Source organism: Vidua chalybeata, chromosome 13 (genome assembly GCF_026979565.1).
Source record: "Vidua chalybeata isolate OUT-0048 chromosome 13, bVidCha1 merged haplotype, whole genome shotgun sequence".
Lineage (NCBI taxonomy): Eukaryota > Metazoa > Chordata > Aves > Passeriformes > Viduidae > Vidua > Vidua chalybeata.
The window spans coordinates 13,071,750-13,091,948 of record NC_071542.1 but is presented as its reverse complement, the minus strand read 5'-3'; the positions used below and the strand labels follow the sequence as shown (position 1 = coordinate 13,091,948).

Below are 20,199 nucleotides of genomic sequence, written 5' to 3'. Positions count from 1 at the left end.
AAAGACCCAGGGAAAAACCTCTCCCTTCAATAATAAATGCAGCCAGCTGTTTGAACTGTATGTTCAAAATGAGCTGAATCAGTATAAGAATTTGATTTCAAACTGGAAGGATATATTTTTTTTTTATACTTCTTTGCTTATGTTCCTTTACTCTGAAGCCTCTGAAAGATTAGATATTCATCTAGTCCTTCAGCTGCAGATCCACAGTGAATAGAAAGAAATGCTGAAAATGCCAGTAGATAAAGTGACCATCTTAAGTGCAGGCAGGATTTAGTACCAGTGTTCTCATGGAACTGCAAGACTCAGGCTGAGGAGCTGACACAGTAGTTCTTTCAGGTGCTCCTTTTCAAGTCTGGCTTGTACACCTGTGAAGGAACACAAGTCCAAAGCTGCCAAGGTGCCTTTATAGCCTGTCTTTTCACCCAGCTTCTGTTTGACCTGGGTAGTTTTGGCCAGGATCCTGCATGTATTGACTGGCTGCTGATACCTGAGACACTGGTGCAATTCTAAGGCAGCACTGATTAGGAATAAATCTCCTTCACAGCTGATCATCCAGTTTTTCTTCTGTTGGTCAGGGTGTTTAGAACAATACCAACTAAATTTTCTTCCAGCTTAAAAGTTGCTAGTCTTAGTTGGTATGCTAGGATTTCCTGGCAGTGTTGACTGATAAATTTGTGTATTTAACATGACAGTTGATATTCATATCCAACACTATATTTCTAAAAGCTTTAACGTTGTTTTTTATCTGCAGGCTGAAAATGAGTGCAATATTGGAAACCTCTGAGCTGCCAGCAGTGTTTGATGGGGTGAAGCTAGCTGCAGTTGCTGCTGTTCTGTATGTTATTGTTCGCTGCCTGAATTTAAAAAGCCCGACTGCCCCTCCTGAACTCATTTACCAGGACTCTGCTTTGGCTCGCTTTCTACTCAAATCCTGCCCACTTTTGACCAAAGAGTAAGTGGTATATTTTTTCCATGCTGACCTGTATTATTGGAAGAAGAGCTGCATTTATCCATTCTTCCTCATGTGTTTCATGGACTTGGGTTCAAATGAATGTCAGGGTATACTCTTACTAAAATAAATCTTTTCTAAATCAAGCATTTCTTTATTGTCTCAGGTACCTGGATTTATGACCAAGCCTTGTTGTGTGGAGTTTTCCACAGATGCATAGAAAAAGTCATCACTGTCCATCTTTATAGAATTATAGTGTGCTGATATTATACTATACCAGCAGCAACAGCCCACTGTCTGTGGAAATGGGGGAGGGATGGATGCAGTTAGCACTTGTTCATGTTCTTGTACTCCTTTTTATTAGAGAAAGAATCTGTTGGGACCCACAGGAAGGAAACATTTTCTTGGTGTGTCAGTGCCCTTATAATGAACACAGGGTTGGCTATTAGTTTTGAAGTGCCTGCTCTTATCTGAAGTACTTCAAGTTGATTGAAAACTAATGAAATTTATTACTGGTAGAGCACATCCTAACTAGTTTAATAAAGTAATGACATAGAGGCCAGTTCTAAGCCTGTTGAATACACTTACACAGCTGACACAAGGTCAATTTGAATTTGAGCAGGCTGATCCCTGATCTTCCATTCCAAGACCTCCAGAATCAGTGCAGCTGCCCTTAGCTTCACCAAGAACATTCTCCAATAATAGCAAGCATTTAGTACAATTTCATGAGGCTTTGGAGGGACAAGGACTTTGATTACAGTATTTCTCTTCTGCAATCACTTAGAAAACTTGCAAGTCCTATTTAGAAGCTCTAAGTACATCAATTATATAGTAAGTGCTGAGTGCAGCTGCATGAACTTTCCTTTTGGATCTCAAAAGTCAAGCTGACTTAAGGATAGTCATTTCAGGGGAGATGAGAGGCTTTTAGCAGTGCTGTGTTAGGTGCCTTGATTACATAAGGTATAAGATGTTAGGCCATGGGGTCTGTAAACTTCTAGAGGAAACAAAGCATTATCTGTTGAAATTGGAATCTAGAGAGGGTTCTGTGATGTACTCCAGGCTAGTGGTAACATAAATGATACTTGATTATGTCTATTGCCTTAACTGCAAAGCAATTCCTTTCCTTAAAAATACATTGAGGAGGTTTGAGTTACTTAGTACTTCAGGTAGTTGCCATCCCAGTGTTGCACTCCAGTCTGACATGTCCCTAGTCACTGAAGGAACAAGCATGAAGCCGGTTACCAGCCTTGAAGGCATATTAGTATCAGGCTAGTCTTTGGAAATGGATTGTAAGCTAATTTAGCATCCATTTCCCTGCTATTTCAGCTCTGTCCTCAGAGCACAGGCTCCTAGCACTGCCGTATTATTGACTTTCAGTTGGAGAACAAAGCATTCCCAAAAGAGTGAAAATGCAAAACATGTCTAGCAGTATTTAGGCATCTGTTGTGCATTAATTACAGGAGTGATGAGCTACTTGCAGACCCCTGGTGTTGTGTTGATCGTGTGCAAGTTTGATTTGTTTGCTTTCTCTAGATCAGCTGAGCTCAGGCTTGCCAGCTTCTCTGAAAACTGTAGCAGTCATCTCCAATACCTGGTTATGGGCAAAATATTGTCTGAAAGACTTACATGACAAAAGGAAGCAAACTCAGCTGAAACAAACCAGAACAAAATGTATCAATAGGTAGCTGTTCAGTCCTCCTACTTCTATATCTCTGTTAAGGAAGACAGGACTGTTGGGAATATAATTGCTGTAGGGAATTGAAAGAGTTTACAGGAAAGACAGATGTAAGATGTATATGTGATTATTTCTTTTTACTGTTCTAGTGATGTTATCACAGACTTTTTTTTCCAATATAGAATTTTTTAAAAAATCAAAAAAATCTTGTCTTTAGGCATGAAAGTCACCTGGAGACTACAGGGGGACAAATGTATTTAAATTCCTGCAATTATGCATGAAACAGTTTGTAGGATAATTAAGAAAAAACTATGTGAAAACAGCTTGTGCAGTACTCCACCGAAAAATCTTGCAAGGCTTTGATTACTTGCTAATTATTCAGAGTGTTAGGAAAGCTGATTAAGCAGCTCTTTTCAGATTCTACCATGAAAGCAAAATAAGTAGCCCAGCAATCCCTTCTGTTACTTTAGGACTGGGTTTGTTGTCAAATCTGTTATAAAGCCAATTCTTCTGTGCAGAGGAATGTTCATAGCTGTGAGCTGACTTTCAGACCTGGTTTGTTCAGCTCCTGCTGAAGGGAGGAAGGGGTGAGGGCACTGCAATGAAAAACAGGCTGGCGGGGAGAAAGAATAATTTTGTTTGTTTGTGCTACATATGAAGATGTTTAAAAATTCTTAGAGTAAACACTTTTGGACTTTATTTTCCCTTTATGGCACAATCCTCACCTCTGGTCTTAATTCAGTGCACTGTCATTCAGTAAGCCAAGTGTTGGTGGATGAATAATTTAGCAACTTTGAATTGTAAAGCTGCCTGAGATGGCTGTGTGCCAGGTACCTTGTACTTGTAGATGTTAGTACTGGTTATTACAGTTCTGTGAACTGCCAGAAACTTTCTACATATCTACCAAACATTGGGAAGCAAGAGAATCTGTCTTCCTAGAGCTCATGTTGTCTTACCTCTTTTTCCATTGCTCTGACCCTGTCCAGCTCTGTACTTTGGCTTACCAAGTGGAGTAGTATAATTAGACCCTTTTCCATTCAAATTTTTTAATTTTCCATTCAAATTGCTGCTGCTTATATGGAAGCTCTTGCAATTCAGCACAGCTATTGGTGCCCTTGAGCACTTGGGCCTAACTGCTGGTGGCAGCTGTGTCCTTTTCCTGCCTTTCAAAAGGGTACAGAAAGTCCTTCATCTGCTCTTATTCCTGTAGAAATGCAGTGCTGGCTCTTTGATTCACGAGGGTAAATTTGGCCAGTGCTTGCTGTACTAGGCCAGACATTTTTGGCTGTTTATTCTAAAAAAGTGTGTGAATTTTTATTTCTGTAGAGATGTGGCACGTGTCATCCGTATTGAAAATAATTATCCTTGCTGTCTGCACACTTTTTATCATCAGTAAAGGCAAGCTCCTCAAAGATTGAGGCAAATGACTGTCAAGCCTGTTAGTAAACACTGTCAAAGATCCAGCCTAGATCCTTCTTATCCTTTGTTTGCACACCAACCTATGTTGGGTGAGCAGGCTGCCTGGTACCAAAGTCTTTTACACTGTCACTGCTTTTCTCTTAGATGCAAGGAGATGAGTAGTCAGAATAGCTGTCTTCAAGCTTTTCAGTGTTCTTTTCTCTCCCCTAATGGCAAGCAGTGTTTGATCCCTGTCAACTCCTAGGTGTTTTACTCTGGGAGGAACACTTCCAGGAGAATAATAAACTAGAAGAACAGTGTTACCCCTGAAGCTTTGGCAAGTGAACATGCTGAGAGGTAGAGGAGAATGGCAGCTCCCTGTTGGTAAGTTGAAGCATTGACCTTGCAGAGGAAGCAGCCTCGGGGGTCTGAGTTTTTGCTGGATGCTGTGGCATTGGCAGCAGCCTTGTGTTCCCCAGCTCTTATCAGCAAGGAAGATTCTAAGTGCTGTAAATCTTCATGCCTTGTTTTGACTAAAATACTTCTTGTAGTCACTGGCGAGGGAGGAGGGGTGTGATGGGCACTTGACTAAATAAAAACCTCTTAAATGGTGAAGGAGGTGGTTTAGCTAAGGAGGCCAGTCTGTACTTTTAAATAGTTCTGGCTTCACGCAGGTACTGTGGGCAGCAAACAAACACTTCTACTCCATTTGTTTCTTTTTTGAGACTTGGGGAATGTGGAAGCTCCATAACTTGCTTAATTTTTTTTTTGTTGCAATTTTTTTTGCTGTGTCCTCATCACATTGAGCAATCTAGCTGAGCTGATGCAGAAAAAGCTGCTTTCTACATATTTGGGGTCGAGGGTTGAACCCTGCAGACTTTTGAGTTTCCTTTATTTGAAATTCAACTTGCATTCCCTAGCATCAAATAAAGGACAAGGCTCAAACAAAGTTTAATTTTGTAAAGCATTCTTTAAATACCTCCAAACTGCTCTGTAAAGGGGAAAAATAATCTCTTACCTGTTGTCATGCAGGCAGAAGTTCTTACAATATTCTGCCATTGACAAGTTGTAGACTGTTTTCTCACCATCAGTATCCAGTGTGCACGCAAAGGCCATGTAAGAGTTAAAGTGTTAATCTCCTCAGATGAAATGAAGCAATGCTCCAGAAATAAGCCTGTTGCTGAACTTCCACTTCACATCTTTGAGGACCTGAATGCTGATGCCTGCTAATAAAAATAGCACAGTTTTTATGTGCTTTGTGTGAGCTGCTTATACAGCTGCTGCTTTCCTAAATTCCTGCATACTGGATTATGTATGTGCTCTAAAATGATAATCTACTGCCTGAGAGCCACTAAACTTAATCTACAATCACATGCTGGAATTGTTTTAAATATTAAAACGCCAGGAGAAATTTTTGGGAAAAACCTAGAAATTGTCTTGTTCTCAAGCACTGTGGGCAGCCACCTATCAAGATGTGAGGCTGTGCTGCTGGAATGCAGGTTCAGAGCTCAAACAGAAACATTGGTGAGCAGATTTATGTAGCTGGGTGTGAATTCACTCTAACCACTTCAGAGTGGTGAACTCTGTACATGTTGGGCCATGTAAGAGACCTTCCATAATAAGTAAATGCCATCCCCAGGCCTGTTCTCTCTGCCTTCTGTTGCAGAGTCCTGTTACTGGAAGACCTAACTCCTTCAAATATTTATCTTTGTTCAGAGTGCCTGCTATCTATTGCAACTGACCAAAACAGGGAAATGAATCAGTTAAAAGCCTTTGTGTCTGGAGAAAGCTCGGAAGCCATTTTTGGTTCACAGAAATAAAAATCTCCATTTTTGGTACAACACAACTTTTCCCTTGGAATTTTTTTTTATCAGTACATGCTTGTCTGGGTTGTTGTGTTCTGCTGTCCTTGTCCTCATGTGGAGGCCTTGGCAAGAGGTCCTCCTGGCTGGTGTTCACTGCTCAGCTCCTGTCACCATAAGCCACTATTGCATAACAGTGGATATGCTGCTTATGGACATGGTGTTTGCTCCTGGACTCTTGTACATCTGGGAGCAGCTTCTCTGGAACAGGACACTGAGGAATAGGTACTGAACCATCTCCATGCTGTGCTGGAGTAATCTCTGCAGTACACTGCTTTTCAGAACCACTTCACTTTATAGCAGACAGAGGAAGGAGTTGAAAATCTGCTGTGCCCTTGAATGCTTTTCTTCCAATGTTATCAATGCTGCAGGAAAGCCACCTGCTTTTGAGTGAAGGGCCCTTGTTTGGAAGACATGGTTAAATTGAGCAGTAATTATAGGTTTAGCATAAAATCTGAAGGGGAGTACTCAAATGCCCCTTAGACTGGATACTACTTAGTTGCTCAGTCTGCATGGTTGTGTTTCCCTGTGTTGCATCCTGCTGTGCTTGTTTTCTTAAGGTAAACCACAAGAAGAATGCCCTGAGTACGTGCTCTTCTGTCTGCAGGATGGTTGTTTTGGAGAAGCATCTTTTTACAGCTTCTTCCCAGGAGGAATGTTGACTTCACTACAAAACAATCTGTTCTAGCTCTTGCTATCAGCACTGGGTAGTTGGGTTTTTTCAGCTGGGTTGAGGATAGAAATGCATGTGCTGTTTGCCTGTAAAAGCAGTGTAAAGGTTTGATTTATTGCAGAGCAGTACTTAGGGAACCTTCAGCTGGGTTATGCAAAGATGGGTCTGGGGCTTTCTTTCCCCAGAGAAACCATCAGTAACGTGAAGAGACAGGCTGTGGGAAGCAGTGTGCTTGAAAACATTTGCCTTTGTTTAAACTCTGGCAGTAGCAGTGAGGCTTTGAAGATTATTCTAATTTCATCTTTAACAACATCCTGTGGTATGTGCTGCTGCATCTCTTCCAGTGGATGGCTGGAAACTGAGCTGTAGATTAAACATGAGGACAGGATTGGTGCTTGCAGAGATCCTTGATTTTTGGTTTTTTTCATGGTAGCAGTAATCAGTAATAGCTGTATAACTTAGCTGCTATAGCTGCACAAATTGCTTTCCTGTTAGCCCTATAGGGTATAATTGGAGGATAGTCTTTGATTTGAAAAGCACTGGATGGAACCATAATCACCAAAACTTTCCAATGCCTGCTTTCACCCAAGATTAGAAACCCTGAAGCAATGTTGATGTCTGAGGTTCTTCTAAAAGCGCTGCAAATTCTTATTGTAGGTTGTATTTGTCAGCTCCCCTCAGAAGGTGCTAGCAAATCCTATCTGTAAAGGATGCCTGTGGAAGAAAAAAGACAAAAAACCAGTCAACCATTGTCTCATGTGGAGTATGGCTACTGATATGAACTGGTGGTACAGTAAATGACTGGGGTTGAAGCCAGCTGTTTTTCCTTATGTTAGAAGAGCAGTGTCTCTTCCATCTGGCATAATAGTTGTGTTCAAAACCCTTGCACTGAGCTGTATGTGACTTGAGCAGAGCCATGTGTAGTTCTTGTGCAGCCTGGTTTAGTTTGACTGCCCTATCCCAATGGATATCTACCCTGAATTGTGAGAATGGGCCCACTGACTGCTTTCTACCTCTGGCAGCTATTGCAGAGGATGAGCTCGTCCAGCCTCTGTCACTGCTGGGAATTTGCCCACTTGTACATTGTGCCTGGCAAGACCCAGTGCAGAGATGCTGCTCCTGGCCTTGCCTGGATCCTTTGAAAAGCTTTATAGTTGAGTGGTCAAATCCGGAATGCACTGAGGGCTAATTTACAAGGTTCTGAGCATCAGTGGCAGCTTTTGCAGCCTTTATTGAAGGAATACCTGTTTCTCCAGAAATCTGTTTTGGATCTCTTTGGGAAGTGCAGGTGCAAGAATGAGTGAAATTAAGAGAACTGTTGTGCTGCTTTGACTGTAGGAAATCCTCCTCATTGATGAGGGAAAAGGATGGGGAGAAAGAGGCCATACTGCTGCTCTTGTCTTGCTAAACAACTCTAAGTAGTTTTTATTTGGTAGGAAGTCTTTTTAAGGAGTGTGTGGAAGAGGAGGGAGTTGCCTATATGACACATGGGGAGAGGCTCAGCTGTATGAATAGGTCGTGTCAGAGCACAAAGGTAGGGTTTCTGCCACATTCTAGTGGATTATGGGCTTAAGTAGTAAATTTGAGTCCTGAGCTGCCTAGCTTTTGGTGAACAGGGAAGAACATGATCTCTGCTTCATATGCTCTCTCAAAGTCAAAAGGAATAATTGCAGGAAGCCCTAAACACAACAGGGAGGGAGCTGCTAATCCCTCAGGATCCAAGGTGAAGTCAGAAGCTCTCAAGCTTCTTCTGGATACCCTGGTCTGTGCACCAAAGACCACAGTTCTTTAATTGGAAGCGTGTCCCTTGGGACTGCTGTTCTCTTCAACAATAAATCATTCATGCTTTCCTGTTCAGAGCTGATGTAACTCTCTTTTTCAAGGCATTGGCTCAGTCTCCTTTGCTGAGTGACCAGGTGACTTGCCCACATGGTGGTGGTGCTAGGGCACAGTATGTTTCCTGTTAAACCACTTGCAGCTCTGCTTGTGCTAAAAAAATCTGATAACTAAGTCTTTAATGCTTTCCAGCTCATAGCTGTGTTTCTCACATATCTCTTTTAAGGGCTTGTAAGCCAGGAAAAGAGACGATTTGCTTTGTCACATAGCTTTAAATATACCCTTGATAAGTATAAGTAATTGGTAGACTCACCCCTCTTACTGAAAGGGATTTGTTATTCGGTGGAGTTTGGTCAGGTCTGACTGGTTCTCTTAACACTGTCTCAACTTCTAATTCTGAAAGGCAAAATCAACCTGCACTGTGTGCTTTGCTTAACTTAGTAAAGCAGTTCTGTGTAAAATGGTCCCAACTAGAAAGTCTTGAGGCTTTCCATTTTCTGGAACTTGGTGTGAATCCTGTTATTTCTGCCACTGGCTTGTACAGTTAAGTGCTTACAGAAGTTCATGTGGATCAACCCAGGAGGCTTCAGTGTTTCAATTAAAACAGATTTACAGCACTGTACAGTTCTGGAGGTCACTTTGGTTGGTTGGCAACATGCACTCCCAATCTCATCGAGCCACAAGGCCTCTGTGTATTTAGTGAGAAGCATTTGTTCCTCTAACATCTCAGTATAGGGAATGTCTGGGTTTTGGCTTCTGCTGCTACCATCAGTGCTGATTTTTCACCTTTGGGAGTGTTTTGGTCTCTCCTCTTGTGTAAGGCTGTAAAGATCACTGCTGCCTATTCAGTCAGAGCAAAAACAATTCCATATTTGTTACTCTATTTGGGAGCTGGCAAGATTTGTTATGGGAGTGCTGATGTGTTCTCAAGGGCTCGTTAACACAGCAGGGGTAAGCAATTAAATTACTGCCTTTCAGGTACATTCCACCCCTCATCTGGGGAAAGAGTGGACATATCCAGACAGCTCTTTATGGAAAAATGGGGAGAGTGAGATCACCACATCCACATGGACTTCGCAAGTACCTGACGATGCCAGATGGAGCAACAGCCACCTTTGATCTCTTTGAGCCATGCTCTGAGCACTGCACTGGAGGTCAGTCCAACAGCTGCTGGCTGCATCTAGCTGCTAAACTTGATTCTGTGCTTTGGGGTACAGATGAGGGTAGAGCTAATGGCTCCTATTTGGCCCTCAGAAAAAGCAGATTTCTTTTTTAAGACTGTCAGTGTTGAGATCTTCATGGTACAATGCTGCACTAGAACAGTTACTGTTATTTTTATTGCTGTGAGCAGTGCTTTTCTAATGAGATAAAAATTCAGTGGCTACAGCTGCTAATGTTGGAGCTTTGCACATGAGAGTTACAGTTAATTTGAAGGCATATGATAATCCTGAATGTAATTTACTGTGCTTACTTGAATTACAGCAATTACTTTCTTGGTTGATGAAATGATATCTTGTTAAACTAGCGAACAGTGTCAGCAGATCAAATATCATTAGATTAGCCACAAAGTAGATGATGGTTAATGTCAGCTGATCAGAATGTCTGTGCTTAGCAGAGCTGCATTTGGAAGATCTGCATTACACCCAGCTCTAGAGAGGAAATAAGGGGGAAATAGCATAACCAGTCTATTTGGAGTGCTGGGCTCCACAGCTTCCACACATGTTGTAATCACAACAGGCTGTCAGAAGGCAGAACATGTGTAACATCAAAAATGTCCTTTAGACAGAAGAATGTACTCTGGGTCTCTAGGCAGTGCCTGGAGAACTGTTTGCACAGCTTTCCCTGAAGTTAAAAACCGTTCATCTCCCATAGCATGAATTACTTTTTCCCATCTGTAGCACTAGAGCTGCTGGTCTCCTGTCCCATAGAGGATATTTGGCAGACTAGTAGGAATTCTAGCTTGTGGTAGGTGGTTTCCCACGGATCTGAAATGGCAACCTTCTGACTCTCTTAATTTGCATGAAGTGACATTTACTTAACTTCCCTCTCTCTCTGAGCACAGAGGATGTCACGATGGTGATCTGCCCGGGGATTGCTAACCACAGTGAGAAGCAGTACATCCGCACCTTTGTTGACTATGCCCAGAAAAATGGGTACAGATGTGCTGTCCTGAATCACCTGGGAGCCCTGCCAAACATTGAGCTCACTTCACCACGGATGTTCACATATGGTAGGTACTTCGTGGCACCTGGGGAACTTACCTTCAAGCTCATGAAACTTCTAGGGATTGTTCAGCCTCCTTCAGAATAACACAACTGCTGTACCCCAGTGGGGGTAAAACAGTTTTGTGCTGTTTCTTAAGAACTAAACTAAACTTAGATGGGAGGAAGAGAGGAGGCTAATACTAAATTAGCTTTTGTCTCTTCTGTCAGCTCTTACACGTATGTTCTCATCAAGGAGGCAGTTTTCTTACAAAAAACTTTTGGGAAAAAAGCCCTTTTGTGCCTACCCAGAGCCTGTTTAAATGATTTTAGAGATAGTGAATTTGCCGTTTTCACAGAATGTGAAACAAACCTGTCTCTGAAGGATAAATGCCACTTCTGAGGCTTTGTAAAATGCAACCTGAGAGGAGTTTGTACCAGCCTATCCAGAAAGTACCTTTATATCTTAGGAGGGACAAGTGAGGATTTGCTCCTGGATGTAACACAAGTCAACAACAGGAACAGTTCAGGAGTGTGACAGTAAAGCTACAGAAGTGGTAGTGCTTAACTGCCATGACTATGGCTCTCACCTTGAGTATAAGGAAGTCTTTCTTAACCTAGATATTAAAAGGAATAAATGATTTGAAACTGTGTGAAGGGTGACTCCAGCTAGTCTTAACTGCCCTTTTGGTGAGTAATGTGATCCTTGTAGAATGGGGCCTCTTTGCCTGTGACCTAATCTGCTTGTTTCTGAGCTCTTTTGAGCCTTCATCTCCTTTACTCTAAGTATCTATAGGTACCCTGCCAATTCTGTGTTTAGGAGACTTGTGTTAGGCTTTATTTTTTTAAAGTTAGCTGAGCTACTGCTTAGATTTTGGATTAACAGAATAGTTATCTTGAACAGTTAAACTGTCAAAACAGAAATACTGGGCTTTGAGATGCCAAAGTCTGGCAGGCAAATAGGCTGTAATGCTTTGTTGCTTGTTTTAGAATTATTAAATATACTCCTCTTTGGGAAACACTTCAGGAATACCAAATACCCTTATTTGTAGTGAGGCCCTGGGCTGTTATGGCTGCAAGTCTACCATGTCTTGAAAACTAAATTTTAATGCTAAAGCATTTGCTGTTTTGATAGAAGTTAAGAGTTTGCTTTCATGAAGCTTTGCTTTTGGCCTTAGGGTGTTATTCTGTAGTACATCTCTTGAGACATACCTTTCTGAGTCTTTTATAGCCTTGGAAAGGGCAAAGAATGCCTAGCACTTCCTTTGAGTAAGACAGTAAATCACTTGGTAGAGTTGCTTGTTAAGTAAAGTCCCAGCAAGTCCAGTAGACTTCACTCTGCCTCCTACCCAAATAACTCAGTGCTCTTTCAGCTTTGCTGTATTCCAGACATATTTGTTGAGGAGCAAGTAGCCTAAATTTAGGATTCACTGAATCCCAGCCTCTATATCAAGCTTGACCTGTTGCTTTTCTAGTTTTGATTTTTGAGCTGCCCTGAAATCATGAAGGTCAAACACTAAAGTATTTTGACCACTGGCTTCTTCCAGAGGAAACCAGAGCAGTGCAGAATTTCTTGTCTTAAGAGTGTTCACAAGGAAGTGCCCAAACCCTGCTGAAACATTTGGGTTCTTGCTGTTCCACTGAAGCAAACCCTGGTGCTCAGAGTTTACTCCAGAGCTAGGTAAAGTTGGGTGTCTACTGAGGATGCTACAGCTGGGGTGGGGACACAGCGGAGCAGTGTCAGGTTAGTAGAGGGTGGAATGCTGGAATCCTAGGATTTATCTCCCTGGCCAAGTTCCACAGAATAGAGCTGAGTTTCTGACTCTGGACAAGAATAAACATCTGGAGTTTCATTTCTGTTATTCATGTGATGCCTTCTGTGGTTTGCAGCCTTAAATCCAAAGGGAAGGTTAACAAGCTGCATAAACACTTGAAACCAGTGTACTAATGCCATCACTATTGCAGCTGCTTCTCCATATCTCCTTTTCCCATACTCACAAGCAGGAGAAATAGTTGTAGGTACACAGGTTGTATGTGTGGAGGTCTTCAAGTCTGTCAAACAGTTGGAGGATGCCAGCACTGCCAGAAACTGGATCCCTCAGTGCCTGCAGCCTGTGGGATGCAAGTGGGCGTTTGCTGACAGTGGAACAGATCTCTATAGAGACACTTAACTGTTCTCTTGATGTGGGGATGCCCTTGTCTTTCAGGGAGCTGCAGTATCTTTACCTTTTCACTGGTTACAAAGGGTTGACTATCTCTGCTTTAACCCTTCTCCCTGATTCCAGAGATCACCTGCTTAGTCAGGCTCTGCAGCAATCTGCTGGGAGCTCTTCCTGACAAGCCACTCCTTTCGCCTCCCCACAGCAGCTGGATTTAGGGATCCATACTGGTCTTGCTTAAAAACAAAAGAGCAAACTGCATTCCATATACCTCACTTCACTTTAGAAGTGGCAAACTGCCTCAGGAAAGTAATGATGTGTGCTGTTCTTGCATGGTAACATCAAGCCCAGAGTTGCTGGACTCCGCTTTTTTAAGCTGTTTTAGAAAGGAAGAGTTTTGATTGTCACGTTAACTGTCGCCATGATTTTTAAGCAACTAAACTTCATCTTGCTTTGGCACTCTGTCAGAACTAAGCATGAGCTAAGCTCCACAGGACTCACAGATGTATGAACACATGTGAATCAGAGCTGTTAAAACCTTAAGGCTATTGAAAAGTCAGAAAGGGTAAGAAGCTGAATTCAAAGCACACAACTGAGGCTTCAAATGAGAACTTAAATATATTATGTTTTTTAACTTTCTTCTTCTTTTTAGGATGCACCTGGGAATTTGGTGCCATGGTGAATTACATCAAGAAGACCTACCCTCAGACCCAGCTGATTGTTGTGGGCTTCAGCCTGGGTGGAAACATAGTGTGCAAATACCTGGGAGAGAGCCAGGCCAACCAGGAGCGAGTCCTGTGCTGTGTCAGCTTGTGCCAGGGGTACAGTGCACTGAGGTGGGTCTGGAGCCTTCTCTGTGCTGCTGTCTTCTGGGAGTGTAGGAGGGAGCAGGTCTTTGGAAGGGCAAGGTGAAGATGGGTGTTTCTCTTGCACTGAACTGGTCTGACAGACTGAGTGTGTAGGATGGCCCCGTCCTGAAGGAGCACCTGAAGGTTTGTTGATTTGCAAGCACAAGTAAACTTTGTCAGCAGTGCAAACAGGTTTTGTGTACCTGGCTAGGTACATGCTGGCAGCTTCTGGACTGTGCATGTGATGCTGTCTCATGGCTAGAGTGTCTGAAGAGGAGGCATTCCCTGTGCAGTCCTGGTGTAATTAACCAGGCAGGCTGGGCAGCGTGACCAGCTGCTGAGCTGATGCCAGGTTTGCAAGCAATAGTTTACACTGTCTCATCACTCTGAGAAATATCCCATGGTTTGTAATAGCTTGTTTGGCTTTAGTGTGCAGTTTCATCTGGCAGCTCTTACCCAGGGAGACTGGAAAGACACAGCACAGTCTCTGTCAGTCTGTGCTCCCCTCTTAGTGTGTCTCACTGAAACAGTGCTGTGGGTGATTGAGGGATGGAGATGCTTACAGCTGTGTTATAGGAGTGGGAGGTGAGGAGGAAAAGTATTACAGCCCTAAAGTCTGAAAATATTAATGTTTCTCCACCTGGAAGACAAGCTTGTGGCACTTTAGGAGCTGTGATGGCTTAATTTTTATGTACTGTGGAGGGTCCAGGCACAGCAGTGCTGCTTGAAAACTGGACTCAAGTAATGTACTTTAACCTTTCCATATATGCACAGGTAATGAAGATTAAAGCAATGTAACTGGCTAAGCTGCTGTTTGCAGTTTTTACTGTCTGTACATATGGACAATTACTAAGGTGCAGCTGACTCTGCAATAATTTACCTACAGTTTTGAGCTGTGAGACTACTTACAAGCCAAAAGGGACTGTTGAGACTCAGGTATTTGGATCAAGATCTTTTGGGCTGATATGAGTGGTGAAACTGTGGCAGGTCTGTGAAGGGCCTGCTATGGAATTCAGCCTCACAGCCTGGTCAGGATAGCTGGAACTCTTGATGCTGATGATGCCCTGCCTGTGTAGGGACCAGTTTGTTATTCAGCAGTCTGAAGACAGCTTTTATGAATCAGGCTCTTACAGGTAAAAGCAGAAAGCTTTTCTGGAAGCACTAAGATGTGAGTAAAAGCTTGACATGCTTGTAATATTCCAGCTATCTAATCCCTTTTGAGGTCAGATGTGACTACTGCTAAAAAAGTGTATAATCTGCTGATAGTTCACACCCTTAAAATCTGAACAGATGCTACAGGAACAGCTGTTCTGTTTTGTTTCAAGTAAAATGTTCTTAGCTGTCCTGGGGTTCTGGCATAGAGCACAGAGCATCCTTTTGAAGCCAGCTCCTTAATTGCAACCATCAGAGAGGGTTTGCAGGGATATCTGGCTGAGGTCCACTTGGTTCATCTTCTACAATTATGCAATATTGTATTCCTGATCTCCAAAATGCTGTTGTGAGTAATGCTGTGATGCTTGCATGGCAAGGACAGCCTGATTAACAATTCTCCACTTGGATATTTGTGTGGAAAAACAACTCACTCGGTTTTTGGTTTTTTTTCCCCTTAGTTTAATGTACCCCATGGTGTGGGCTGTGTGTATTATTGAGCTCTTGCCTCCACCTGCTGGGTAAACATTTCCTAGCAAACCTCCTGCCACAAAACATCTGCTCTGTATTACTGGACAACCAGCAGGAAGGCTTCTCAGGTCTTGTGTCTCCCTTCCTCATACCCACATCTGCTGTAAGTGCTAATTAGCTGAAGAACTAGGGGAAAGCAACATCTACTGAGCAAAAGACAGGAGGAGGGAGGGCCTTGTGCCCTGGTTATAGAAGTGGGAGGGAAGAGGTCTAAAGCACCTCCAGGTAGAATGGTGAAGCCACTGCCTTCCTGGGCTTGGTCTGATGCATGAAAATAGCTGGCTTCAGCCTTTAGGGCTACATGGAAGTGGATTACCCTGATAACACAACCAGTTAGTTTACAGTTCCATTTTTTTAAATATTGGCTTGTCCAGCATTTATTCCCCAAATAAGTTTCATAAGCAAAGGAAAAAGTTTTAGTGAGCAAGGTGAATCAAGAATCTCAAACAGGAAAGCCTTTCCAGAGCAGCAGCAATACTAGGGGCTGCCAGAAGAATGAGACTCTTTAATGAATTAACACAGTCTAGGGAATGTGTTCCCTGAGGCTAAACAGGGACAGGACTCCTTATTCCTTAATCTCTGCCTGCATAGGCTTGATTCTGCTTCTTGATTTTGTGGAATGCATCTTCATCATAGCTACAGGCTGTGAGGAGAGACCTCAGCTCTGAAATATGGGCAGTCCTCTAAATACTGGAAGCTGCCTGTGGTTTTTTTGTTTGTTTGTTTGTTTGTTTTTAACGCTTGCAGCTCTTCATATTGGGAGTACTGCTGTACACACAGGAACTGCAGGGAAATGTAGTAGCTTAAACTTCAAACTTCTTGTGATAACTTAATAGGTTTGCTTGGAAAACCTTTTGTGAAGAAACAAACATGCATTTTCCTATCTTCTTTCATTCCTCTGCCCTGGCATAAATGTGGTAGGTATAGCCTGGCTAGACAAAAAGGTAATGGATTTTTTTTTTTTTAATCCATACTCCAGCATAGCTAATTACAAGAAAACAGCTTGCTCCTGCCTGGTAGGGGACTTGCAGGCTGTAGCTTGGAAGGTCATGCTAAATCTACAGCAGTTCTCATGATATGTTAATGTTTAAGTGGTAGGAGAGCTTCAGTAGCTGAAACTGCTCCCAGCATTCTTCAGTCTCTCAGTAAATGATAGTGTGTTCCCTCAGCAACAGCAAACCCTGCTAGGAGTAAAGCTCTAACCTGCCCATGACCCTGCATAGCAAAGAGTGCTGGTATCTGGCAGAGCTCACACAACTCTGGCTGGCTTAAATTCTGTTTTAACAACAGATAAGCTGAGAAGTGCTCTTCTGCTTTGAGAATAGGTAAAGACTTCAAGTCAGATGCCACTCGCAGCTGCAGCTAGTATTTATTCCTACAGTTCCTGCCAATGAACTGAAACAGTAATAGTATCTGTACATATTGGAAACATCTGCACACATTATTTCCCTCTGCAGAGCTGTATTACACAATAGACAACACTGTTGAGCAACAGGTTTTAGCCCTTTCCTTGAAAGTCCCATTATGTAAATTACATTCAACTTCTGCAAAGGGATACTAAAATCCTCTTGTCAGTGTTATGGATCTTGATTGATGGCTCTTAAATGCTCTGATCAAAACTGCTAATTGCATTGTGCAAGATGAGACTGCAGATCTGTTTTCTGATACTAACAAACTTCATCAAAGTGGAAGTCATTTCCTGGAAAAGGTTAAGCTGTGGCAGAGAAGGCCTGGAGGTTTGTTTACACAGCCCCCAGGCTGCCATAAGATGTTAACAGTGTATTAATCTGACCTTTCAAGAGCTCCATTAACAGCTTTGTTTGTTCTGCTGTGTTTTTTCTAGGGCACAAGAAACCTTCATGCAGTGGGACCATTGTAGAAGATTTTATAACTTCCTCATGGCAGACAACATGAAGAAGATCATCCTTTCTCACAGGTACTGCAGTACGTCACTCACACTGACAGTATTGATTGGGTCAATTGCTATATTGGATTTGGCTGCCTGGTCCTTTAAAGTAGGACTCCTGAAAGGTTTAGCAGAAGTTCCTTGATAGATCTGTAGATGAACCAACAGAGAAGGTGAGCCCATGTCAATCTCATTATACTGTAAGATAGACAAATAAGCTTTGGCCATTTTGTTAGAAGAAAGACGTTGTCTTTTTCTGTTCTGTGGAAACTTGCTTAATGAATAAACAAGACATGCACAGGAAAACATTGCAACTAGACTTCAAAGTGGAGTATTCTGCATCTGTTTCACTTCTAGCCAAAGAATTCCCTATTGAAGGAGCCTCTTGTTCTGCCACCTACCTGAGGTAGGACTAATCATCAAGATCTGCTGTATGGAGTTGCTGCTTATCAAATAAGCAAATAGTCAAACCTGTAGCTCTGGCTTCTAGCTGTTCCTCTAGAAAGAGCATGTAGCCAGCAAAACACTTAACATTGCTGTTCCTGGAGTGCAAGTGTGCTGTAGGATCCTTGTGCTGCTGCTGCTGATCCGTGGCTCTTGAATAACAAAAGATATTTGTGTGCTAAACAGGTGACATGCTCGATGTTGGTGTTTTCCCCATCAAAAGTTCTCTGGGTGGTACTTTGTAGGCAAGAAAGTACCTCATCTGTGTGTATTGGAAGTTGCCTGACTGAGGGGAAAGGAGGGGGAATATCTTAAGACCTATTTCATTGAAGGAGCACATATCACTTCAGACTTCTGGTTCTTTGTTTACACTCCTGTGCAGTATGAAGCACTTGTAGAAGGAGGGTAGCCAGTGTAGGATGATCCACGTAATTCATTCCAGGTTTACAAATATTTAGACAACTTGAACAAATTTGACAAGTGAAGTTATGTAAGCTCCCATTAAAGGGTACTTAATTCTTAACCCAGAAAAAGCTGGTGCTGACTTGAAGGGAAGTGTGTTAAGTAAACTTTTTCCATAATCACTTGTGCCCTACCTTGCCCAAATCAAACCTAGCCTCCTGCCCTGCCCTGCAGCTGCCTCTCAAAGGGAATAAAAACCCCTTTCCAACTTGTGGCGTTTGTTTGGGAAGAAGTTTGTTGTGGTAAAGAAACACATCCTCCCTTGAGGGCAGTAACCAGCTATGAGTGTCCATAGTAAATAGCTTTCTGCTAAGGGAATACTCTGAGTAATTTCTTTGTGTGGGGTAGCCTGAAGTCTGGGCTGGGGGGCTTTAGAACCAGATGGTGCAGGAGATGCTGTGCCCAGCATTGCTGCTGCTCTCACCCAAACCAACCACAGGTTTGGGCTGAAGCCAAAGAACCCTCCCTCTAACATGTAACCTCAAGTCCAAATACCTTTAGTGCTCTCTGTTCTGGGAAGTTTCTTTTAAGAGGGCCCCCTCATGCAGCTTTTCAGTAGATAAGGAAAACACATTTTCCTACAAGGAGGCTACTGGGGTTTGTTATGTCTTGCTGCAGAGGTAAGTGGACAAACAAGCTGTTCTTGCTCCCAAGGAAGCCTCATGTTTATGTAACCTATTTCTAATCTTATCTTGTCAGATTTGGTAAACTCAGTTGTCCTTGAACAGGTCATGGTTTTGCTGCCCTTGTGTTATTTGGATGTAATTCTTGATGTCACTCTTGCAGGCAAGTTCTTTTTGGAGATAACAACATGAAGAAGCCACAAAGCCTGTCAGATGCTGATCTGGGCAAGCTCTATACAGCAACATCACTCATGCAGATCGATGATAATGTTATGAGGTATGAAGGGCAGTTCTCTGCTCCCCTACAGAACTCCAAGTACCTTCTCTTACCAGTGTTGCTCTTGCATGCCTCTTGCTGTGCCTGTAGGAGTCTGCTGAAATACAGTGCACACAACTTCAAATTCTTGCTTGCCTCCACATTAAAGAAAATTTAGAGGAGGGGAAAAACACAAACTTATTGTTAACAGTCACATCTTCTTTAAAATCATCCAGGAGGCATTTATTTATTGGTAACACCTGAACCTGCAACACCTTCCTACCTTCCACTGAGGGAGGAAGAGGCCAGCTCTGCTGCCAAGCTCTAGCAGCAAAAAAGGGGAATGTGGAAAGAAGCTCAGAACTGCTCCTGGATTTCCTTACTCTGTTTGAAAAGTCTTCTCCCCATAAAACACTTCTGCTTTCTCAATAGACAGTAGGGCTGGCTGAGATAATGCAGCCTTTGTCATACTAACACCTAATTAAGTGCTCTGCTTTAATAAGCAGTAGCCTGTTACTGCCTGTGTCCTTGACAACAACACAGCACTTTAAGTGGCAGTGTTCATACCATGGCATGTTCTGTATCAGGCATTGACCCTTTCCAAACTAAAGCTGTAAAGTGTTAGCTAAAAAGCTATGACACTTTTGGCAAACCAGGAGTATGGTTGGCTGCTTATAAAACAAACATTCCTTGGGAAATCTTCCTGCTTGCTGCTTGTCCTCCGTCCCTGAGGCCTTTCTAGTTTGGACCAACAGCTATGTTGTCCCTTATAGTAAACAAAAAGGCACTTGAATATAGGCTTACTGAATTCTTGGTTTGGGATGGTGTGAAGGGTTTTGGCAAAGTAGGACCACAGTGAATTCTGGGGAACTTGTCCAGCAAATTTGAGGTTTATAAGCTGTGCTGGGTTTGTATTTGAAAATACTTTTAGGGAAAGATGAACAAGACCCTAACTGTCTTTCATCCACATGTACAATTAAGTGAAGCTGGGTGTTTTAACACCCTGAAAGGCTGCTGGTCGTCAGTTGGCATGTTTGACTTGCCCATGCTCTCAGAATGTTTGAGAAGGCAGAGAAAAAATCAAGGCATGTGCTGCCAAAGGGTTTTGCAAAGAGACTGGGTATTTAAAAAGTTGTCTATGGAAATTGAGTCATCATTCCTGTTTCTGCACGTGTCCTCACTTAAAAGTAATAGTGACATGACTGAAACAGGTGATACTAGTGACAG

The 20,199-nt window shown here is 42.6% G+C and overlaps 1 protein-coding gene across 2 annotated transcripts in view; it reads left to right on the top strand.

Moving 5' to 3' along the window:
- Positions 1–20,199, top strand: part of ABHD2 (abhydrolase domain containing 2, acylglycerol lipase) — a 37,425-nt gene that overhangs the window by 9,910 nt on the left and 7,316 nt on the right. For both annotated transcript variants that reach the window (XM_053954753.1, XM_053954752.1), the window contains exons 3-8: positions 752–952; positions 9,372–9,547; positions 10,456–10,623; positions 13,406–13,589; positions 17,125–17,217; positions 18,880–18,993. In XM_053954753.1, the coding sequence (XP_053810728.1) occupies positions 759–952; positions 9,372–9,547; positions 10,456–10,623; positions 13,406–13,589; positions 17,125–17,217; positions 18,880–18,993 (929 nt within the window). In that variant the 5' untranslated portion in view covers positions 752–758. The remainder of the gene's footprint in view (positions 1–751; positions 953–9,371; positions 9,548–10,455; positions 10,624–13,405; positions 13,590–17,124; positions 17,218–18,879; positions 18,994–20,199) is intronic.